We start from the raw sequence: 25,924 nt of genomic DNA on the forward strand, positions 1-25,924 counted from the left end.
ACAAGTATAAACTTCAGGCCACGTAGGCTACGGCGAAAGCTCTGCGTGGAGCCTCCGCAGAACCATAAATATGCTTTAGCCTTTTCAGATGAAAATTCTCTTTTTCTGGCTAGATTGCATATGTATTTACACAAGGATAGTGGTGATATTACCGTGGTGAGTCGACGCAGGGAGCTGAATCGCTCTTCCCAGGTGGCGGCGGCTTTGCGGAAGGCTTCATGCCGACGAATCAGCTGCTCCACCTCGTCTACACTACCGCCCAGCTCGTTGCTGCTGATGAACGGCTCCTGAGCGGTCAGCCACGCCTCCGCCACTACCGCCTCCTGGGCAAACTGGTGAACTTCCAACACTGAGGGGAGGAGAGACAGAAATAATATTCAAAAGCAGATAAAAAAAAAAAAAAACTTCTATCAGTTTGTTTTTAATTAGAAATTCTTGGCTTGAACATTTTGTGTATTTATACTTTATATGTGTATATCTGTGTGTTTGTACATCTGTGTATATTTATAAAAGATTGTAGGGCTGTATGTGTGTGTGTGTGCACGCTCACATTGCTGTAGAAATTCCCAGTGCTTGTCCCACTTCTCAGACATCTCATATTGTTTAGCAACCACCTTGTCCAGCCTCTCCTTGATCTGAGAATCAGCAACATCAGAATCACAACATCACAGGAGTCAAAATTAGTGCTAAAATAAGAACGTTCAGAATATTACCAGGCACTATTGTTGTGTATATTTAAAGTGTGGTCCCAGTTTTTAGTTTTAACTCGTATTTATGTGTGACTTGGCTGCTGCAATTTCCTGTCTGTCTGCCTGTCTGTCTTAAAATGGAAACCCATAAAGATGTCCTTATGAAAGCTTGCTGTTAGTTTGCTGAAAGTAAAAAAAAAACCTTATCACAGTTTCAGTTTCCACAGCAGTTTGGCTGATCAGCCCAAATCCCAAATCTAAACACACACACACACACACACACATATGCATACATATGCAGCAGCAAACATCGTTGGCAATTTAATTCACAATATTATTATTGTGCTGCACTGCTCCAATTTCTCTTGTAGATTATTAACTGTCATTTACAATAATTATCATATCTCCTGCTCTCACCTCTTCAGCGGCTGGGTTTCTAGCAGCCAGCAAAGTTTTGCCCGTCTCGATACACTCCAGGGTGCTCCGTCTGCGAGCCTCCACTTCACTCTTCAGACTCTGGTGATAATTCATCAGCACCTCTACTGAGGACACGTCCCTGCAGGACCCACAGAGCACACAGACACTTAGCTCACCGGTACAATCACCTACTTAGTTTTTCAATGGTCTGTGTTGCTCAGAGAAACCTTTAATCCAAGGGGTGGATTTTTATTTTTTTAAGATTTTAAGTTGATCATGAGAGAAATATCAAAGCAAGCAATTACTTTTTCTGTTCTAACAAGTTGGTTTGAGATATATATATATATATACATACACATATATATGTATACATATATATATATATATATATATATATATATATATATATATTATTTTTGAACATTGTTTGATTAACGTAGCTGCTTAAATTAGGTAATATTGCTGTTGATGGTGTGAGCTGTTTTAAAGAGTCCTGCTGTTGAGGCCGGGCTGAGAGGTTTATGCCTCGACGCAGAGGTCCAGGGTTTGAATCCAACCTGTGATGATTTCCTGCATGTCTTCACCCTCTTTCTCACCTAGCTGTCCTGATGTCCAAATGAAGGCGGAAAAGCCCAAAAAATAATCTTAAAAAAAAAAAATGCAAACTGAGAGCCAACATCACACACTGCCACTCCCTCTGGTCCACTCTCTCTGGTCATTATATAATAATTGATGTACATTTGAAATAGATTTTGGGTATGAGGGAGGGAGTTCACATTCACAATTACTGAATTGCGTACACTCAGGGTGGGGTTAAATAAGTTTATACTTCTTCCCACTTCTTTTCGGATATGTAAACAGATCGTCAAGTGTTCACAAGTTGTTATTTTTATTAATTTATTGTCTCGTTAGTTGTTGTTATTGATTTGTTTTGTTTTTATTTCTTGTCTGCTGTTCTGTTCTTTACATATTCAAAATCAATCAATCAGTCAATCAATCAATCAATTATAGTTTTTGTATTATCCTGTGAAAGCCGTACATATTATACACCATACCATCTTGATTTAGTGTAGATACCTGGGTTTCTCTCCTGTCCCTATCTGACAGATGATCGATTCCATCCACATGATCTGATCTCGGACCATGCTGAAGAACCTCAGCTTGTCTGTCTCAGTGGTAATCTGTACTCGACACTCCTCGCAGGACGTCAGCAGCTCTTTCCAGAACTGCATCACTTCATGCTCGCGGCATGCGATGGCTTCGGCCTTCTCGCCGGCGTACACCGTCCTTAGCTGAGCTGCACTCTCCTGCAACTGACGCACCTGGCAGAGTGGGAGAGCAGATTTTAGGAAAACACTAAGCTGAGCAAAGAAGAAAAAAAAAATAGAAAGAGTTTGTTTTCCAAATGACGCACAAAACACAGCTGCTCTGACAGCTGTGTTCAGTCTGGGCCAAATGTCACTGGAGTTGAATTTTGCAGCGTTCTTCAGTAAAATATACCACTGTTTCTGTTCCCCAGGTGCATGACAGAGACTACATAAAGCAAAATGAAATGCAGAGTAAGAAGCCATGAAGATTCAGGCTTTCAGATTCAGAGTTTTCTTTTAACTGTCAATCAACTATAAAATTCATTTAATTAACAGTTGTAAAAATATGACAAATGAATCACATCAAAGTTCCAACCATACCTGTAACAATAAAATGTCTGTAAAGTAGAATATCAGTATACTGGGACAGGCAATTTTGTCATGTAAATAATGTTTTTTGAGGTAGGTGAAGAGATATGAGTCAATTGCTATTTTACCGATTCTAAATGATCACCTCCACCTCATCTCTGTATGAATGTGAGGCACAGCTTGCTAAAGAAAGCGTACGTGCTAAACAAACATCTTCTGAGTTAGAAAAAGTCCTGTGGACCTCTACAGAATGATCATTCACTGAGGGAAGTCTTGAGGTCAGTGAATGCTGAAGCAGTTCATTTTGCTGTACATGCTGTCTGTTTATGTGCATGTTGCTGTACTTGCGTGACCAGCAGCTGTATGTCCTGTTCGAAGCTGTGCAGGAGTCTCTGCAGGGTGCTGGTGTTGGCAGTGCTGCCCTGCCGAGCCTGAACTTCTGGCAGCCTTCGATGTTTGTCCTCTATCTGGGCCAAAACCTGAAAAAAACAGCAGTACACAATGTATACAGTGTGTGTGGGGAAAGTAATTTCTGTATTTAGCTGCAATATTTGTCCTCTACTGTAAAACAACAGTTTCCTGCCAAATTGTCGTAAAAAGTGAAAATCAACAATACTAAGATTCTGCTTACCTTAAAAATTTAAAATACCTTCTACAGGGCAAAAACACTGAATAGATTGCTTACTTTAAAAGGAAGCTGGTACATATACTTAGCAGCTCATTTTCTTGCTTTTTTGTCCGATGTTCGAGCTGTTCTCACCACAATGAGGGCCTTCTTGCACCAGAAAACACTAACATTTTAGATGCATGCAATTATACAATATATTAAACCGGGCTGAAATCCATGTAAAAAATATAATAAAGTGGTATCATGCACCATTGTATTATATCATATAAAACACCATATCATATCTAAGTTTAGTCTTGTTCCTCAGGTGTCTTACCTCTCTGCAGTCAGAGAAGAACTTGTGCAGCTGGTGTGAGGCGGCGAGCATCTGCGCCCGAGTCTCCATGAGCTCCAGCAAGTCGGCCCAGGCCTCGTTCACCCCATCCTTCCATTCAGCGATGGTGGCGGCCTCTGAGTGGCCATAGTCGATGAGCTCGTCCACCATCTGGTTGACGGCCGTCACTCGCTCCTGCCCCACGCTGCCCGTCTCTGACGCAAACTCCGTAAACTTCTCCTGCAGGACCTGGAGGTGCGACAGGGGAGGAAGTAAGAAGGGAAAGGAAATATAAGAATATTAAATTCTCCACATGCCGTAAGTTGTTTATTCACAGAGAGAAGCAGATTTATTAGCTGCTGTAAAAGAATAAAACTACTTGTTTAAAGTTGGTGCAATTAACAGTTGTAACTTTACGTAACAAATAGTCTATATCGACGAGGTTTCATTTCCAGGATTGTTCAGGTGCAGCTGGAAGATCCGCCAGATGTCCCTCATTTCGGCCAGATGTCCGTCACCTTCCTCTTCCTTTGTGTTGGCATTCTAAACTCTGGTGGATTTATGAGGACTATGGTTAACTGCTCCTCAGATCTCTGCAGGGTAAATCCAGACAGCTAGCTAGACTATCTGTCCAATCTGAGTTTTCTGTTGCACGACTAAAACACCTTTTGAACGTACACGTTCCACCAAAACAAGTTCCTTCCAGAGGCTATTTTGCAGCGGCAAAATAGCCTTAGCACCTTAGCACCGCTTAGCACCGCCCATGACGATTGTGATTGGTTTAAAGACATGCCAATAAACCAGAGCACGTTTTTCTCCCAACCCGGAATGCTGTGTGGACTAGCCAGACCCTCCTCCGCAGTGCTGTGGAGGAAGGCCTGGCAATGCAGGACTACGTAACAAACAATCAAAAGAGACCCGTGTTGTTTTTCAATTTCAACATGTGACTTTCTTAAATCTTACAACTCACAGACACCATCTGTCGACACACTTACAGTGACATGCTCATAGTCTTGACCCAGTTCGGGCGAGCTGGCGACCACCTCCTTCTGAGCGATCCACTGCTCCAGCTCGTCCACCTCCCTGTTAAGCTGGTAGAGCCAGTACTGCTGCTCCAGGCGGCTCTTCCTCTCCTCCACCAGGTCCTTCAGAGACACATACAGACGGTCGATCTGGGACTGACGCTTGCTGATCTGCTCGCTGTGGAAAAGAGGAACTTAGATCACATTTCTTCCCCATTCTGATGTTTGGTCTGAACAACTGTTAGCAATTGCTGCGTGCTTAGATTCTTTTTTGGGGGCATTTTTTGGCCTTTATTTTGATAGGACAGCTAAAGACATGAAAGGGGAGAGAGAGAGAGAGAGAGAGAGAGAGGGGGGGGAATGACATGCAGCAAAGGACTGCAGGTTGGAGGCGAACCCGGGCCCGCTGCGTTGAGGAGTAAACCTCTATATATGGGCGCCTGCTCTACCAACTGAGCTATCCAGGCGCCCATGCTTTTATGATTTATGTACATTTTTAAAACTTTCAGTTGCTGCACTGCATGATGCAAAGGTGGAAACATTTATGTCTTGACACGTTTCTTTGTGTCAGAACATTTTTTAGTTTGCCATCATCTTTTATTTTCAAAAGTTGAAATTGGCAGAAACAAACAAATTGCAAGAAAAATAGCAGTGCTTGCAGTCCTGAGAGCATTTTTTTTATACAGTAATTAAAATATTGCCACATAACTCCTTACCAATGCTACATGCAAAAAAAAAGCATTGATTTGAATTTGAAATATTTGTCTCTGTACTGTAACTGTTGGTAATCCTCTTGTTCACCTTTCATTTGAAATAACAGTAACAAAAACAGCTTGACAGCAGTTGAGTCCACACATTTGTCCTCAACAGGTCAAACATAACCAGCAAGATTCATTGAAAAAGATGCCTGATTAGTTAACGTTTCCGCCCCAGAGTTTAATCAACAAAAACTATATTTGTTTCTGGTTAACTTTGACAACTGACTTCTAAAATCAAACACTTTTTATTTGGTCATAAACCAGAAGATTAAGAGCATTCCTGTCATTTATTTTGTGGTGACAGAAATTCTCTGTTTATAGATTGTATACGTGTGTTTACATGCTCACCAGTCTGGATGCCCCATCTCCAGCAGCTGTCGACACTGCTGCGACAGCAGGCCGATGGTCTCAGCGTAGTCCTCGATGGTCTGTTCTAGGACTAAGTGTTTCTTTAGCAGCTGAAGTGTGCTCGGCTCGTCCTGGTGGGAGGAGGAAACAACACACAAGGATGAGTTTCACTTTAGAAATAATACACATGCAGCACAAATGCTCAATGCTGCCTCCATGTATAAGTCTAAGTAAAGAGAAAATAGCCATGCTCAGATTAGGGTCCCACAAAATTAGATGAATATTAAAGTACTATTGATGATTTTAGATACTTTGAAACTGGCAGAGGCTTAGCAGCCTTTGCAGGGACTTGTGCAATCAGGCGAGTCATAATGACTGAAATATGATGACGAAATGATTACCTGATTATAACTGACTAAATGCCGTGATTTTGAACCAGATAATGAACAATTCATTAGTTGCGTTTTTAATAAAATGCCCAACTTTCAGACAGTCGCACACACACACACACACACACACACACACACACACACACACACACACACACACACACCTTCCCCTTCTCCTCGTTCATCATGTGCAGCTCTTGCTCGCTCAACCAGGCCTCCACCTCGGCTGTGTCAAAGTAGTACTGCTGCGCCTGGTACATGGCGTCCAGGACCAGCTGCCTCCTCTCGGTCTCGGCCCAGAGCAGAGCCCACAGCTGGGCCAGCTGGTCGTGGCCCGCCCTGACGCAGTCGGCCTCTGGGCTGCGTATGGAAGCGATGATCCCCGCCCTCTCCAGGACGTCCTCGATCCTGCTCCTGTGGCCCTGCAGTTCTCTCTGAAGTGTCTGGAGGAGAGCAAAGGGCAGGAGCGGGGCTAGAAGTGAAATATTATTGGCCCCCCCTTTGGCCATTGGCCCAATCCTTTGGGCTAGAGTGCTGTCAATCTGACAATTGTGATTTCCATTAGTTCAGAGTATGGTCACTTGGCTGCCTGTTCTACCAATGTCCCCAGCCCTTGTCACATGACCAATTAATGTTTCCATCACATCATGACTATCCAAAATTCTGATACCATGGAACCAGCACTGGAATTGTTTTTTTAAAAAGTGGCAGGCTAAGCCTATAAAAAATGTGTATAACAAGTGAAACTAATAATGAATGTGATGTTTTATTTAGCAGAATTACATTGTGTTGTTCTATCCCATTCAATATTTCCACTATTTCTAAGCAGATTTTCTATGCTGTATTCTGATAAAATGATTAGATATTAGATTATTGGTCCCCCCCCTCTATGCCACCCCACTTAATAAATCCTGGAATCGCCCCTGAGAGGAGGTGACTGGTTTGATCGTTTCTATGTTGTGTAAAACAGAACAATGATAATGTGATTCACTGTGGAATTACAGATTTAAAAATAAGTATGATGCATAATAAGGTAGGTGAGGAGGTTTGGAGACTGCCGACTGCAGCTAGAATTCTTACCTGGTTCTTCTTCATGAGCTGCTGGACTGCCTGCAGAGAGGAGCCGTGCTCCTGAGACATGGCCATTGGGAGGCGCTCCTGGACCCACAACTACAACCACAACAATATGACACACAGCAGTAAATACAGATGTGCATGTGCATATGTGCACCTCATTTTATCGTAGGTGAATCTGTGTATCTAATTATGACGTAGAGATATCAAATATAAACAATTTGGACTAAAACAGGGTTGAACGTTAACATTGACTCAACACATTTTAGTTTTCATTTTTCAAATGCATTAGTAAAGTCTGCAAATAAAAGAATAAAAACATGACAACTTATTGTGAAGATGTGAGACAACAATAAATGAATTAAGCGTCCAGGCTGTGACATGACGAAATGTATACACCCTGAAGGCTCCCGGTTTCCATTATAGTGAGTTTGTATAGTGTGTGAGTGAGTATGAGTAAACTGCTCCTTTTGTGGATATCTGTTATACACAGTCATATTGTGGGAACTCCCTTTTGGGGATGCATGCCCCCACAATGTAAATCATTTAATTCAGGGTAAGATTTGTTTTAAGTGTAAGGTATGGGTAAATGTTGGGATACGGCATGTAGTAGTTATGTTGAAGATAAGTGTCAGTCTCCAGGGAATGAATGCTAGTCAATAAAATGTCTTTTTACTTGATGGAAACAAGTTTGTGTGTGTGTTTGTGTTGGCCAACGGCCGTCAAACTCACGATCTCATCCTCCAGGTCTCGTCCGACTTGGTGAACTTCTTTGGACGCCAGCAGGATGCGTCGTCTCTCCTTCAGCGGCTCGATCAGACGCACCATCCTGGCCTCCACAATGGCTTGACGCTCTGCAACCGTCTCCTTGGTCTGCGTCTGCTGTGGGATGGTGGCCACCTGCGCCTGGAGCTGCCCCACCTCCTTATACCACTCCTCCATATGGCTCTCCATGGTCTGAGGGGGAGGAGGAGGAGAAGGGCGGCAGGAGAGAGGGGGAGTAGAGTCAAAGTTATCAAAACGGACGAAGCAAAGGAGGATGTGTTGATGAGGAGAGAGGGATGGAGGTGGAGGTAGATAAGAGACATGTTGCCATGGGAGACCAGATAAAGATGGGATGAGTGGGATGTGGGGGATGTGACAGAAATGCAAAAATTAGTAGTTTGTTGTTGTTTTGACTCCCAGGCGACAATTAATTCATGTGTAGTTTTATTTTAATCGCTCTTATTTCTGACATAAATTTAAGATGACTTCATTTATCTTTATCATTTCATTTGTCATTAAGAAACCAAAAATTGCTATCTATATTAACCTATCAGAAGGACATTATTACACAGTATAAGCTAGATAGAAGTATAAGTATAAAGTTAATTTGTGTATGTACAAAATTATAAGGGAAAAACAATACAAAAAGTAATGACACAGCTTGTGGCCCATCCAAAGAGACAGGGTAACAACAATCACAATAAGAATTTATTCATAATTGTTTTTCAATAATTGAAATTTAAGCATTAAAGTTTAAATGGCAAAACGATCACAACAGAAACAATACATATCAATAACTACAATCTCTGTATTATGTCTAGTAATTATATAATTCTAAAAAAATAATATTATTTTATTATTAATATAATTTTCTAATATATTGAATTGAATTATTGCTTGTGTTGAGTTCTAAAATGTCATCATTTAAAAAAAGCATGAAAGCAAAGATGAGACTGAAAATAACCCAGAACAGCGAAAGAATAATTGATGGACATGAAGTGTAGTGAAGTTTACTGTACCCCTTGCCAGGATGGATGCTGGGTAGTGGAGTTTGGTTTGGAGTTAGGATGATGTGGTAAAGCAGTGCTAATGGCAGCCTGTTAAAGGAAGCTGTAAGCGGAATGCTGTGGGAGAGGAGAGTGAGACATGTCCGGTGAAATGATGAAGTAATGAAAGGATGAATCTGTGCGCTGTTAAACCCAGGTCACACCTGCCTGCTGTTGGCTGTGCAAAGAATCAGACTCCTCCAAACCGCCGCTGTTGGAGGGCAAGTGACGAGTTACATCCCAATATCACACGTAGAAGAAAAAAAGACCTTTTTACATCACGTTTACTACCATGAAATTAAACCTAATGGATATTTAATTATAGAATATTAAGTTATTGGACAGGTTATGGGTATAGAACAAGAAAAGTTGCGTTGTTAAATATAGATATAACTAGACGATACAGGGCTGTGTACACCCTTCACACACCTTCAGCTACTGTACGTATGTGTACATGAGTATTTTGCAAATCCAAATAACAAAAACAAATGCTTTGAAAATACAGTTGGGGTCAATTGAAAGCTCTTAGCTTTTGATTTTATGTTTATTAAGTTTTCGTTTATGGCAAATGGACTGCACTTATATAGTGCTTTTTTCCAACTTTTCAACAGCACAAAGTACTCGACTTTACGCACACACACTCACACAGCAAAGATGGCGGAGCTGCCATGCTCATTGCAAACAATTCTGGTTCTTGAATCAGTACTCGGTCAGCAATTGCTAGCTCATAAGCTACGCAACAACATTTCAAATTCATTCCTTATTCTTCCTGATAAAAATAAACTGTAGTTGCACCAGTTCAGCGGTGTACTCTCTCACCGCACACAACCAGAACCTGAACAGAATAACACATGATCAGTGTTAGGTATTTAATTACTAAAGTAAATTTAAGACTATTCAATGTGAACATATATTGAAATAACTAAACACAGGACAAACAGAGATGAAACTGTATCCAATCAATCACAAAACCGTAAGCTTATCAAAGAACATCAAAATCTGTTGATTTAATTGGCAAACAATAATAAAAAAGATGTTGGCATCTGTATTTAAAAAAATATACTAATCAATATCTTCCACTAATCAGTATTTGTAAAATGATCTTGGGATGAAACTCTTATGAAAGCTCACTGGGTTGGCATGAGTGCTGATGGCTTATAGTGTTAAAAAAAACATCAACACAAATAAAAAATGTATGTTGGCGTGAAAGTAAAAGCGCCTGACTGTGCTGAAATGAGATAAAAAGCATTGAAGGCACCCAGTGAAAAATGCAGTAGTTAGTCATTTCCAAACATGATGTTTTGTTTAAATATCAATGAGAGGAGGCCATCACTGTGTGGAGATAATAACGTGAACAGTGAGTCACTGTGAGACAGTTCAGCATGTAGAGTAAAGAAGCAGTGCTACAGAGTCATATTCACAATTTAGGTCAAACTATTTAGAAAAGTGTTGGAACTCCTGTAGCCTAGAAAATGAATACTTATAACAAATATGAACTATGTTTTTTTAGCCCAATATTGCACAAATATCTGGCAAAAATTCCTAGTAATGTGATCATTAGCCGTTTTTGCTATGGCGAAAACTAGAGAAGACCACAGATTCACTAAGTGCCAGAATAATGCTTGTGTAATTCATAAAGGAAATAGAGACACTTGTTATATCGTTGGCTGCTTGTCAGACTGACTAAAAGGCAAAAAAACAACCCAGAGGAGAAACAGAGCAGCACTGTCATCTAATTGACATGCAGAATCCTCCACAAAAATATATGTACTCTATGTTAACCTTAAAAACAGAATAAAAGAAGCATACATGAACTTCATCTGGAATCACCGAACATGCTCTTGAATTTCTTTACTGTACCTTTAAATATTAATGTTTATCTTGTCTTTGTAATGTAATAATCTGTAACCTAGAGCTGACCAACTAATGGGATACAGAAGCATACATTTCTGTTAAACAAATATAAAGCTTTTTATTTATTTTTTTTAATCAAATTGTTTAGCACTCTGCTTATGCAGCCTTTGAAAGGATCAGAGCTCAATAAGTTTGAGAATGAGTAAGCTTGAGGTTAGAGACACAGCACTTTAAAAGAGGACTTTTGGTTGAAATGCCTGCGAGAATAAAGTGAAGAACACTTAGTTTTTTAAATCCTACGTACGTGTAGTTTTTTCAGCTGCTTGTTGACAGTGGTGAGGTCCTGTCCCTGGTCCACGTAGGCTAGTTGACACTCCAGCTGGCCCAGTCTCTGGTCCAGGCTTTCGTAGCTCTGCACCAGCAGGTCGGCCTTGTTGGCCTCAAAGAGCTGGCGGGCTTTGGCCTGGGTGGTGCTCTCCAGATCCTGCCAGCACTCCCTGATCTCCTCCAGCTTCCTCCGGACCACCTGGCTGAGCTCCGGCTTCTCCTGGATCAGCTGCTGGCCCTCCTGGATGGACGGGAGGAGGGAGGAACACAGAGGGGGCGGTAACATAGAGGTTCAGACCTTTCATGTTTTAATAGGAAGCGACCATTACAGGCGATAATGATATACAGACCCATAGGCGGATGAGCAATGGAGCAGGTGGAGCAAATGGCATCGGCATTATTCAATTAGCAAAGTTATAGTTTAGCTACCCTACTTTTTATCTTTAAAAGGTTGATTATATTTAAAGGTCCCATGACATGGTGCTCTTTGGATTTTTATATAGACCTTAGTGGTCCCCTAATACTGTATCTGAAGTCTCTTTCCCGAAATTCAGCCTTGGTGCAGAATTACAGCCACTAGAGCCAGTCCCACAATGAGCTTTCCTTAGTATGTGCCATTTCTGTGTCTGTAGCTATTGAGGAGGAGAGGGGGGGGGGAAAGGTGGAGAGTGGGGGTGTGGCCTTGACCAACTGCCACTTTGATCATTTGAAAGCCATGATGTCTCTCTCTCATGGGTGGGCCAAATTCTCTGGGTGGGCAAAGCAGAGAAAGGGGAGGTAACCTTGCTCCTTATGACCTCATAAGGAGCAGATTCCAGATCGGCCCATCTGAGCTTTCATTTTCTCAAAGGCAGAGCAGGATACCCAGGGCTCGGTTTACACCTATCACCATTTCTAGCCACTGGGGGACCATAGGCAGGCTGGGGGAACGCATATTAATGTTAAAAAACCTCATAAGGTGAAATGTTCATGCCACTGGACCTTTAAAGGCCTCATGAAATGAAAAATGCATTTTTCCAGTGTTAACTCTCGGTCATTTACCTATTGTTCAATTCTGAGTATTTTTACATTTTAATCACGGTCTGTTCTCATCCTGTGAAACGGTTTCAAAGGTTTGGTGACTCATCCTGCACTCGGGCCCGTTTACTAATTTTACGTCCAATGAAAATGTTTTTTCAAGTTTTGATGTCCTGCTCCCATGACTACAAATCCTGCCTGTTATCCGACCGGCGCATGTAATAAGACCAACATGGCTTAACGTTACGCTTTTCTAGCTTTTTGACATGTTACATTCAGCCTGTATCAATGTTCAATCGACTATTTTCAGCAACTGGCGAAAACAATAAAAAAATAAAAATCACACATTTTTAGACCACCCTATGAGTTGGTTCAGTCGAACCCGACGCTGATCGTTTGCTACAGCATGCTTTGGGTGTCAATCACAGTCTGCCAATCCACACAGGAGTCTGACACATTTCATTTATTATTTCATTAACTATTATCGTGGACTGAAAATAGAACACAGGAAAAGATAGGCTAGCGTATGTTAAATGAACCTGCTTGGTCCACTGACTCCACACAAGCTAAAAGTCGGATTATACTGTTGCCAAAAATGCCGAACCGATTTGCGAGTCAAAGTAAGACAACCTCGGCTGTGGAGATGGGACGTCTCCTAAGGAGCAGAATGGAAGAGTCGGCTCTTGACTTATTTGCAGAGGTTATGTAGAAATGCATGACATTTTTTTACAATTACAATTCAACGTATCTATCCAAGATTGCCTCACTATTTTAAAACATAACCAGGGGCCCATGTTCAGACCATGTAACTAGTGAACAGTTGAGCATGTAGAATCAAAAGAGTATATAGCACTTGAGGTAAATACTGAACACAAAACGCACTTGAGCTACCAAATGACACGCCATAATCACCATTACAATATTAAACATAACCTGTTGTGATAATGAGGTCACTACGTAATCAACCACCTTAATCAGTGAGTCTGTGTCTCTACACAGCACCTTGGCAGTATTTACATAAACTCATAATTTTAAGCATATATCAGTTTCATGTTAATCACTTTTCCCCTCATCACTAGGCAAATTTATGCCAAAAGATACTCTGAAAATGAACCATGTATATTTCAAAAAGCAGTAACGTTTCAAGAAATGCTGGGTGTACAATCAAAGAACAAAAGAATAAATATGAAAATAAACAACAATAAAGAGTGTAAAATGAACTTGTTTAAGACAGAGGGAAAACTTACTCCATCTTTCTGAAATACAGAGATAAAAATTATATATTTTCAAGGGCTGCATTATTAAAAACTCTGTAAAAGGGGCGGTACCCGACATTCAGAACATTGATATAGTGGCTAACAAATATTTGCTAAGTAAAGATATAGTGGAATAATGCCGTCCTGAGCAGAGAATGACGTCACACTTCCTCTGTGTGTGTTGTAATCTGGGTTTCTCTGTTCTTTGTTTTGATAGCCAGTCCGGCCGTGCATGTTTGTGCATCTGGCCGTCAAAAAACTTGTGAGAGCCGCATGGAGGCAATCCCAGCCCGCAGTTTTTTTTTCTTCAGTATTTCAAGTACAGCCCCTTTAAAGAAATGTCAGAAATTGCAGATTGTCCATAATCTGATCACATTGTCTGATCAAAAATCAGAAAGCCCAAACCCATTTGTAATTATTGTAAAGGTGATTTACAATTCCAATAAACAGTTGACCTGATGTCACTGAAAATGAGAAAATTAATTGAAAACATTTAAAAAAATCTATTATTCTTAAGAAATTTCAAAGCAAAAATGGCAAAATATCACTGGTTTCAGCTTCTCGAATACGAATATTTTTTGGTTTTCTAATTCTTTTATAATAGTAAACTGAATATTTGGGGGGGTTTTGAACAGTTAATCGCACAAATAAGTTGTTTATAAACGTCACCAAGGGCTTCGGGAAGCTGAGATAGATATTTTCCACTATTTGCTAATATTTCATAGACCAAACAATGAATCAAGAAATAAAAAGCATCATTTGCAGCCCTACTGAAATGGAACATCTAAATATAGTCATAAGGATGCAAGGATGGCTCTCTCTTCTCGGCTTCATCACATCCACATATATTCGCTGGGTCTTATGTTGGGATAATTATGTACTGAGGAACTGGGTTAGGATATGTATGTATGTGTCTGTGTGTGTGTGTGTGTGTGTGTGTGTGTGTGTGTGAAGAGATTAAACCTCATCGTATTAAAATGCCTCATAAATTACCTCACACTCCCCTTCCCCCTTCTCTCTCTGTCCTCTCTTTTTGATATTTCTGCCCCCTTTTGTACCTCATCCTGTTCTGAACCCCATTTTACACAAGCACAAACACACACACACACACACACACACACACACACACACAAACACACACCACCATTCCTTATGTCCACCTGCTCCCTTCCTTTTTTCTCCAATTTACCACCCCCACAGTGAAATCCTTCCCCCATCCAATTGTAATTCGTCTTTTGCAGCCTGTGTGTGTGTGTGTGTGTGTGTGTGTGTGTGTGTGTGTGTGTGTGTGTGTGTGTGTGTGTGTGTGTGTGCGTGCGTGCGTGTTGGAAAGAGAAAGAGAGTTACAGAAAAAAAGGAGGAATCAAACAAAGAAAAAATATCAGATGAAAACAAAAGGACAAAAGAAAATTGGTGGCTTATTAACCTGTGTCAAACCCAAACCCAGTGCTGGGGAAGGTAACCTTAAATACAATATGTATGTTACTTACTTCCATTATACAGTAACAGTGCTATTCATTCAGTGTCTGTATTCATCTCCCTTAAAATATTGTGTTAATGTAGCAATATGGCTGCCTGTACATGTGAAAACAAGATTCACATTATGGCCACAACTAATATTTCTTCACGTTTATAAATTATTTTCGTTGTAGAAACAATGCAATTTAAACTGATAAAATAGAAGAAGAAAAGTACAATTTTAATTAAACAAAACAGAGAAAAACAACAGAGTCTACAGCTAAAAAGCTAAAAAGCCAGAGGATCACCAAAGTCAGTAGGGTTCATTCTCTGGAAACCATGAATGTCTGTACAAAATGTCATGGTAATCCATATCATAGTAGTCGTTTCAGTCTGGACCAAAGTGATGAACCAACCGACCGACCGACCGACCGACCGACCAACATGCTGCTAAAATGCCGAATAAATAACGACTTTATTAGTGATGCTGCTAGAAAAATAATATTGCCAATGTAAAAAGGACTGTAAATAACGAGTCATTAGAGCTATGATTGGGCCCAAAAAAATCAGTCCCAACCCCACATGAACCCAAACTCCAAGCCCTAAATTCCACTGTTTTTTTTATCCATTGGTTAAGATGAATATATACTGTATATAAAAGACGGCAGTCACACAGAGCAGTACACAGTCCATATATTATTCATGACATTACACAGACTATAAGGTCTGCATTAAAACACTGGGAAATATGCTTGAATCTGACCTGATTCAAGCCCGGGGAAATTTGAGAAATTACATCCCGGCCCAGCTTCGGCAACAGCGTTTGGGCAAAGACTAAAGCCCTACTAGTCATCACAACAATGTAGCCTACTCTGTGTACTCTACTAAGTAAGACTACTACATTTCTCAGTATTTGGTGCTTGGCATTTCAGACTCTGCCAACACATTTCACCGTTTCAACAGTAAAATAACTTTGAGCAGGGACTCATCATCCACAGAGGACAACATCCTGCCTGATTCACTCAGGTTAGGATCAAATCTAGACACACAGAGCTGGCTGATGACTGGAAACTGGATGGCACTGGGATGATAAAAAAAGGCTTCTGGTCCAAACCCCCAGACCGGCTGTGTGAGAATGGTTGCTCCACAGTGTGAATGTGAGTATTATAAAAGCATTATTAGTCATAGAACAAAGTGAAGTAATACTAAAAACATTGCAGGTTTGAAGTCTTCCTTTAAAAGCTATTTTTGAGGAGATAGCACATATAACTGCATGTGGTAATGTTGTTAATGTTGATGTTAAGTCAGATTTTAGCAAATATAATGCATTTTTCTTTTTCACAAAATATGCATTTTATATATATATATATATTATAAAAAATGATCTAAATTTAAATGCAGCTATATTTTTGAAAACATGGCAATTTCGTTTATATTTTCTAAAAATTGTTTAAGAATATATCAAACAAGTTTTTTTTATACTGTGTATAACATAAGGGAAAAAAAACATACTGTATATGGCTATACATTTTACAACATTCTGTATTGTGGCAATAATTATATAACATAATGTCAGATATTTTGCAAAGATCCCATTTCATGTTTTCCACAATATGTTACAAATGTGTGTTACAAATTTATTGTAAATTATCAGATCTCCATGAATGAAAAATATATTTCCATTGCATAAATAATAAACTCCTATTTCCTACATTAATGAATGTTACAATAAAAGATAAAAAACAAACACTAATGGCTTAAACTCCTGAACCAGATGGGTACAAGTGGAGGAAAAGGAGTAGAATTATGATAATGAAATGAAATGTATTGTTTTCCTCAAAAACTACTAAAATGTTCTATGGAACTGCAGTAATGTGTGTACGTACATTAACAAACAGAAAATGAAATAAAAGCTGAACAGGAGGCCACACTACACCACTCATTGTCACGTAATTTCCAGTGTTAGTGCGTTACGTCAGCTCTCATTCTGGTGTGGCGTTTCCCTGGCTGCTGATGCGTCCTCTGCGGTGAGTGGGAGCGCTGCGTGGGCTCAAGCAGCTTCACCCACAGACTGAGAGCTGCTACTCCACACTCACACATACTGAGTCTGCAGTTCAAAGAGGATCATGATATTCCACTGCTCACACAAACCGTATCTGCAGAGATTCCACAGCAAGCTGATCCGAAACAATGGGAAGAAAAATCCACATCCAACTTGTAACTGCTGTTTTTTTTCTTTTTAAAGTTTAAGAGACATTCAACTGACTTTACGCATTAGGATCAGTTTAGTCCGCCTGCAAAAACAGTTGTAAAATGGCTTCTATTGTTATCTGAGTTATCTTGGCTTGAGCTTGGAGACATAGAAATCTTTAACAGCCTGCGTTACAAACTGGGGGCGTGGAGTTTGAAAGATATTGGTGTTTACCACGCAGGCTATCGAGTTGCATTATGGGAATCAAAGGATCAAGTGTTTTTGGAGCTTGACCCATTCCAGAGACTAAAATGTTTATAAAAATAACATTTAAGGAAGTTTCACATAAGTAAAAACACATGCAGTATAGTGAAAGAAGTTCATGCATCCCACACAGTAGAGCAAACAAACTGCTCCTGAAAACAAAGGGGATTTCTGTCCTGCTTCATACATTTGAGGGGTATCTCTGCATCTGCTGTATTTATTTAGATCATTCTTCTTTTAATCTGTCTTGCAAGTCAGCCCACTTTATGATAGTGTTTTACTGAATCACTGGGGTACCCATTTAAAGTAGTAAAAGCGATGCTCACACTCCTTGCTATGAAGTCTGTGCTATATGTGCACGATGTGTTGTGTTTTGAGAAGCGACCCCTATTCATAGTTACACCGCCGAACAGCATGTTGGGTACAGCTTGCTCTCCGTCGCTCGCTACAGTACATTCAAGAACAGATGACGACAGAGACCGGAGATGTTACCCTGTAGCAAACTCAAACATTTCAAGCATCTGCCACTTTCGGAATGAATGCTCTTGTTCCAACAAACAGCCCGGTCTCATATAGCTAGCTGTTGACACGTATACTCTAGCATTGCCAGGGGATGCAACTATGTCATGGCAGGTGTATTGCTCAGGACCCAAGGAAGCGCAGGGTAGGGTGGGAAGTTGTTTGTATGAGCGGTTCTCGAGAAAGCTACAAGCAGCAATACTGGAGGCCAAGCAATCGACCCGTTCAGAACAGGCACCTTTTCAACAGGCACTGCACTAGTTCAATTAATACTATTTAAAGCGGAAAATATAAAAACTTGACACGACATCGATAGGTATTCCTGGGCGCCCTGATACACACACAACACAACAACATACTCCGTTAGGATCCAGCCTTGGACCTTTGTAGCAAGTCATTCCCCTCTCTCTCCCTCATTTTTTGTCTGCCTGCACACACTATCACCTGTCCCATAAAGGCAAAAATGCAAAAAAAATAACATGAAAAAGAAAAGTATTCTAAATATATTCTAAACCGTTTTTTCATAACAATGCAACACCACCCTCTTTCCTCCTAGAACTTATGATAATAAGGAAGACGTTATGCTATGTTTTTGAGAATAAACCAAAAGAAAATGATACGAACATAAGAAGAAAACAGGCAAAGTGAAGAAGGAAAGGGAGTGAGGACTCCTGACAGAACACTGATGCTAACAGTAACAGATGGGCGGTCCTCATTCTGCTGTCTGGTCTGTATATTACAGCAGACATCTGCTCCCGAGCGTCACTGCTGCTGACACTCGGCTGGTCAGTGTGTCTGTCACGCTCAGGCCACTGCTGCTATTGTGTCAATATTTACTCCACGTGTGAAAAATCTGTTCATCTGACCAAATATAAAAAAAAATACTTTTTCACGTTGTAGCTTTCGCTTTTGAAATGAATAATTGTTGATGTTGTACAACTATATTCTATTCGTATTGTAGAACTCTTTTAGGGAAATCCTCTGGTACTCAGAAAGTGATGCATGCAATAGCCGTCCATACTATTTACCAATTCAAAGCAGGTCTTTAGTATGTAGTGTGTTTACTTAAAATCTATACTCAAAGCAAACAGGATGCAAACAAAGTATGGGCGATTTTTGAATTGAGTGTTTGTGCATCAACAGCACACTATTCTCTCATAATGCAATTCACAAAAGAAACGGAGAAGTGACATTTTAAAGTCGCAGTTTGATTGACATCCGACAACACATGAACTGTATTATTTCATGTTGGTATGAAATGGGAAAATATTTTCTTGTTTTGATATACTAACTGCTTAAACAAGAAACCATGATAATAAAGGAATTATATATATATATAATATTATTAGGAAGCCTCTCATTGCAGGAAAGCCCACATGCACACCTGGCAGGCTGCCCAGTAAAACCACAGTCTGATCTGCTGGCCACTGAGCAGCTCCACTGGAGCGACTGGGTTACAGCTAAAGAAAAGATCAACACCTCCTGGAAGTCATCCTCACATATGTATTATTTGCCGCAGCAAAATGCTAGAGGAAACAAATGGAGGGAAAACTAACGTTAACAAGTCCAAACTTTTTGGACTTAACAAAGTATATATATATATATATACACAGTCATGTGAAAAAATTAGGACACCCATGCTAAAGTTGACTAAAAAGAGGAATAAAAAAATCATCTTTTGCAAATTGATCTTAATGCCTTAATTAAAAAAATGAGGAAAAATCCAATCTTTAAGGACACCAATTTTCTTTGTGAATGAATAATGTATCGTAAATAAATAAATGTTCTTCCTTAAAATACAGGGGGCATAAGTAAGTACACCCCTATGTTAAATTCCCACGGAGGCAGGCAGATTTTTATTTTTAAAGGCCACTTATTTCATGGATCCAGGATACTATGCATCCTGATAAAGTTCCCTTGGCCTTTGGAATTAAAACAGCCCCACATCATCACATCCCCTTCACCATACCTAGAGATTGGCATGGGGTACTTTCCATAAAATCATCTCTCAATGCAAATCAAACCAGCTATTAGGATAACTGAAATAAAACCATGCCAATCTCTAGGCAGCAAAGGGCCGCAGGTCAGAGTCTAACCCGCTGCCGCTGCGACGAGGAGCAAACCTCTATATATGTGCGCCTGCTCTACCAACTGAGCTAACCCAGCCACAACAAAGTATGTTTTTGACGAGATATTACATACATGTTGCCCAACTACACCTCTGTCCAAATGATATGGTTTACTGATAAGGTTTACTCATGTTGTTACAGCAGCAGACACACACACACACACACACACACACACACACACACACACACAATGACATATTTTGCAGAAGGCGCCCAGCTAGATACGGGAGATGAGCACTGTGAGCACCCATCTACCCAGAAAGCGCCCTGCTCTCCTCCTCTGTGCTGCTGTAAAAGCATCAATTTGACTGGAGGAAAAAACTGAACCTTTTTTTTTTACCATTGTCCTTCTCAAACCCCTGAGTGTGTCTTTTTGTACTGAGAGGATCAGAAAGCTCAGAGTGCTCCAGGATTTGGAAGGCATTCATTTAATTTTACTGCACTTTCCTATTTGATATGGACTCAACATTAGAAAAGAAAGATGTAAAGACACTGTGTGCTGGTTAAGTCATACCCACAAAGTTTAAACACACTGTTAAGTGACTCGTGAAAAATCACGTTACGGGTTAATGTTAAAACCAGGATCCTTGTAGAACAAACAGACTAGTGATTTATTTTGCTGAATTATGCTCAAAATCTGACAAAGAGATTTAGGTTTAAACCCTGTGGTGTGCATGTCTGCCAGTGAAAGTGGAGCTCTCTTTGAAGGATAAGAGTCTTAATAGCAGGGTTGCAGTGTAGGCAGAGGAAGCTCCTGTATAGTATCACTGTGAGACATATTGAGGTCAGAACCAGAAAGTAGATAATGACCAGGTGTGGATGCAATAGTTTTGGTTGTTTGTTTTAAAAGAAACACTCCTGCAAACACCCATAGTTGTTGAATACTAGAAAATAACTGTGGTTTGTTATTAAAATTTGTTTTAACTCTGAGGAACACCACCTGACTTTCAGCCCTCTCTGGTGTGTGTGTGTGTGTGTGTGTGTGTGTGTGTGTGTGTGTGCGCGCGCGCATGGGTGTGGAGGTATGTGCGATGAGAACATCAATGGAGCAGTGATGATACTAGTGCTCTAACTGAGAGGAAGCGGTTAACTGAGACAGAGATCTGCTGTCATATTTTTATTCTCTTTAAATCAATTCCAGTTGTTTTAGATACTCTGGGAACACTGTCCATGGAGCATTCATGCCAGTTCTGCATAAAGAGTTGGACTGAACTGGGACAGTGTTGCTGAGGAAGACTACATACACTCCCACATTTACACACACACTTTATCATATACTGCAAAGCTAGCACAAAACTACAGGTCAAAGCTATGAATGCACACAGGGCTTTGTGAAGTGAATCAGTTGCATATATAGTATATGTCAGAAAAGGGGAAAGGACATAGATTGACTTATGTGCATACATATTTAGGTTTTGCCAACTCATTTGACTCACCAGACGTTTTGAAAATGATTATTTAATCATATTTAGTTCTAGTGATGGCAACGGGGCGCAATTCTACCACTGGTTCAGAGTCAGGGGATCACTAGCATTATCTTTTCATCTAGCACCACTAACAGGCCAACATTTCCAACACTGTCCAAAACTCCAGTTCATGACAGAATACCTCCCATCAGCCTCAGCTGTAACTTCAGATAAATGCTTATGGGCCATGGAAACATGGTAACATTAGCAAGCTAACATTCTAAATGTTATAATAATAATTTTATTTATATAGCACTTTTCAAGCATTAAGCACAACATGCTTTCTAAATTATAAAATTTACAAATTACAATTAAAGAATCAGAAACCTACGAGAGAGGACTGTGTCTGTAATTTATGATGCTCTGGACCAAAGATCAAAACCTGTTTTTTATTGCTATTGAATTTTATGAAGTTAGCTGCCATCCAGTCCTTGACATTGGATAAACAAAAATGCAGGATGGTTAGATTATTCTGTTTATGTGGTTTAAATGAAAGGTGACCATATTACTAGTCTGACTATGATAACATGTATGCATGGTAGTTTTTAGCAAGTAACGTTTTAAATGTTAGACAGCCCACATTCGGTGTCCTTGAGTGCCGAGAAAGGCGCCTTTAAATAAAATGGATTATTATTATATGCTTAACGTTAACTAATAAATGCTCCCACATCCAAAAGTAACATGCTAACACTAACATTAGCTGTGTTTTGAATGAACTGCTAATGTTAGCGTGTCAGCTTAAAGTATGGGTGAGGCTACATAAAGCTGAGGCTGAAGCTCGTGAAAGTTAAGCCAAGCCTGACAATGCAGAGGCTATCTGCAGATATAATAATTTAATAATGTATCATTTTTTATTAATTCCCAGTGGGGAAATTACAATTTTCACTCTGTTGTTATTACACACTACATACACACAGGCCTGAAAAATACACACATATGCTCAGGTCCTTTTACATGCACAAATGGACAGATGCCAGAGTGAGTGGGCTACAACTGCTGGACAGGCACCCTGAGCAGTTGGGGGGTGGGGGGTTTGGTGCCTTGCTCAAGGGCACCTTGGCAGTGCCCAGGAGGTGAAATGGCATCTCTCTAGCTACCAGTCCACACTCTATACTTTGGTCCGTACGGGGAGTTGAACCAGCGACCCTCCGGTTCCCAACCCAACTCCCTATGGACAGAGCTACTGCCACCCCCAAAAAAATATCCAAAATGCCCACTGTACAAAGGATAAAGGATTTAGTAAAACACAATACATCACCTTCAGGCCAAACTTCTGCTCATTATTAATAAGGAGGTAAAAATTGTCTCTCTGTCATCTATCGAACACAGTAGACACAACAAACCCTGTTTTCTCCTGATAGACTTACTGTCTGCAAAGCCCACAAGAAAGAAATCATATATAAGGAAAGGGGCAAACTACACAACTGCTACAAACTCAAAACAACACAAACACAAGAGAATAGTCAAGAGTCGCTGAAACACAACACCAAACAGATGTTTTAACATTTAAATATTTAAAATATCAAGCCTATTCATAGTCTATTCACCTCTTCTCTTTACTAGTGTGTGATACAACACAGAGAGTGAGTGAGAGTGGGATCGGGGCCGCAAAGGCAGAGATTGTTATTCATAATGAGTTAATGAGGCCAATTAATTATCAAGGGTAATGGGAGAGAAGGGGCCAGGAATCAAAAGCCTATTGGATTTAGGCTAGCAACTGCATGTGGAAGAAGCCATTTTCAGTGTTCTCTCACACACACTCCCCCACATACTCACATACACAAACAAACAAAATCTGCTGCAACTGAGGCAAATCACCCGTAACAGCCAGCAGCTTCTATTTCTTCTAAATCACTGCAGCGTTACATTACAGACACAGCACAGAATGACTAGGCACATCTTTACAAGCAGCACGTCTTCAAAGGGGCATGCAGACTACTTATTACATTGATTTGTAGCTCTGTAAATAGAAAAACGTAGGTTCTATTTTTGGTTAAGAAACCAGAAACCTGCACAAGGGGCTTTAAAAAAAAGCACACCTTTCATCTGAGCATTAATCTTTCTTCTTTGAATTTTGGTACAAATGTTTTCACTCAGGTCATTCATCATTCCTTGTCATAGTTATACATTATGGATATGATCCACATGTAATCAGATTTGTTTATCTGGCCCGTTAAGGAAGCCTAGTCATGCTGCAGCGACAGAACAGCAGAGTTATTGATTAAACAATGCATTACACATTCAGAACACTGCAAACCTCAGCGTATTAGATCTGGCCCTCTATACTACAATACATTAACACATACTGTTGTAGGCTGGATTTCAACACTCAAAAGCATTTTTCTATGCTCTCCTGGTCGGTGTCTTACATCACTTCCTGTCAAATCTTGACATGTTTCCTGTCCCCTGATTAAAGGGGAGAGGATTGAGAGAGAGAGAGAAAGGGTAGAGAAGGAGGAATGACCTTCACACATGAGCTGTAAAGGTACGAAGAGAGGAGAGAAAGGAGAAGGGAGAGGGGATTGGACAGCTGTTGCCTGGCAACTACCACAAGCACAGGAAGAGGAGACGAGTCGCCCCAGCTGCTGCCGGCCACTTGACGTCACAACAGAAACTGACACAGCACACAAGATGCATCATAATCATCCAAAAAGGCCTCCGCTGCTGGAGTACAGGCAATGTGCTTCCTTTACAGCAGAGAGGGGTTCTTACCAGATTATATAAAAAGACTGGAGACTCTCAGAGGACACAAGCAGAGAGACACAACCAGGACACAGGACGCAGAGTCTTTAGACAAGGCTGCGTCCGGAATTCCATACTAACATGCTATTTAGGAGGCTAAAACAGTATTTGAGATTTTTTAGTATGCCCGAAACCTTAGTATGATACCAATAGTACGCAAATTGAATAATATTTCCGGTAAAATATGACAGTATGCAATACTGGACACCAAGGGCGTAAATCCCAGGGGGGACGGGGGGGTCAGGACCCCCCCCATCTAACGGTTGTCCCCCCCTGAAAATATCATTAAAACAATGCTGTGTATTGTAAATAACATAATGATGTACCTTAAAATATCTGTGTAAGTAGTAAAACAATACAAATCCCAAAAAATGCTTTTTAAGTTTAGAAACATTTTGAGTCCCCCCCTCCCTTGCCTCACAGTGGTTTGGTCCACTGCATGCTGTACGTTAGGATAATAGGTAGACTCACAGTCACATCGGTAGTGACAGGAATGTAGTAAGTAGGTGGTTCAAGGCTATTTTATTCACATTAAACATCAATCAATCAAACTTTATTTATATAGCACTTTACAGCAACCAGCAGGTATCCAAAGTGCTTAACATCGAAACCAAGAATAAAAACACATATCATACAATATAAAGAAAGTACATGTAAAATCAGAAATAGTTACAGAGAAACAGAAGAACGAAATCGTCACACCACTGCTACGTATTAAAAGCCTGACTAAACAGATGCGTTTTAAGTTTGGACCTAAAAAGAGCTACATCTGTAATAGTGCGGATATCAGGGGGTAACTTGTTCCAGAGTCTCGGGGCAGCAACTGCAAAAGCCTGGTCACCCCACCGTTTATATCTAGACCTTGGCACTTCTAAAAGTCGCTGGTTTGAAGACCGCAATGAGCGGTTGTGCTCCCGCAAAGTAATTAAGTAATTAAGTAAGTAAAAATACTCCGGAGCCAGACCATTTAAGGCCTTGAAAGCAAACAATAAAATCTTAAAATCGATTCTAAAACGCACAGGGAGCCAATGAAGGGTGTAGAGAACAGGAGTGATATGTGCACGTCTAGATGTGTTTGTTAAAAAGCGAGCAGCTGCATTTTGCACAAGTTGAAGACGTGAGATGGAGGTCTGATTCAGACCAACGTAAAGAGCATTACAATAATCCAACCTAGAACTAATAAAGGCATGAATTGCCTTTTCTAGATCGTGCCTGTTGAGGAAAGGAACATCAGATGAAGTTTTTCTTTTCTCAAATAGAAATGATGCTGAGTAATTAATGAATTAGTTATGACAAAAAGTTCGCTATGTTAGTGTAATGTAATGTAACTATGTTAGTGTAATGTAATGTAACGTTACCTAGCTTGTTTATAGCTTGTTGGATAGAAATGCACCCACTACAACTAATGTTACCACGGCGATAAGCCTAACCAAGAGAAAAGAAAAACAGGTCAGGTGGAGAGTCTCAGGGAGACCAGGGACAGTCAGGTGTAGAGTCTCAGGGAGACCAGGGACAGTCAGGTGGAGAGTCTCAGGGAGACCAGGGACAGTCAGGTGGAGAGTCTCAGGGAGACCAG

The 25,924-nt window shown here is 40.4% G+C and overlaps 1 protein-coding gene across 7 annotated transcripts in view; it reads right to left on the bottom strand.

Annotated features, from left to right (window-relative positions):
• Window positions 1–25,924, bottom strand: part of LOC116053110 (spectrin beta chain, non-erythrocytic 4-like) — a 107,471-nt gene that overhangs the window by 14,024 nt on the left and 67,523 nt on the right. For all 7 annotated transcript variants that reach the window (XM_031304028.2, XM_031304029.2, XM_031304030.2 and 4 more), the window contains 12 exons: window positions 11,284–11,547; window positions 8,047–8,271; window positions 7,321–7,410; window positions 6,405–6,683; window positions 5,852–5,982; window positions 4,719–4,923; window positions 3,727–3,972; window positions 3,127–3,261; window positions 2,184–2,428; window positions 1,107–1,245; window positions 551–635; window positions 153–349 (listed from right to left, as the gene is read on the bottom strand). In XM_031304028.2, the coding sequence (XP_031159888.1) occupies window positions 153–349; window positions 551–635; window positions 1,107–1,245; window positions 2,184–2,428; window positions 3,127–3,261; window positions 3,727–3,972; window positions 4,719–4,923; window positions 5,852–5,982; window positions 6,405–6,683; window positions 7,321–7,410; window positions 8,047–8,271; window positions 11,284–11,547 (2,241 nt within the window). The remainder of the gene's footprint in view (window positions 1–152; window positions 350–550; window positions 636–1,106; window positions 1,246–2,183; window positions 2,429–3,126; window positions 3,262–3,726; window positions 3,973–4,718; window positions 4,924–5,851; window positions 5,983–6,404; window positions 6,684–7,320; window positions 7,411–8,046; window positions 8,272–11,283; window positions 11,548–25,924) is intronic.

Source organism: Sander lucioperca, chromosome 5, assembly GCF_008315115.2.
Source record: "Sander lucioperca isolate FBNREF2018 chromosome 5, SLUC_FBN_1.2, whole genome shotgun sequence".
NCBI lineage: Eukaryota > Metazoa > Chordata > Actinopteri > Perciformes > Percidae > Sander > Sander lucioperca.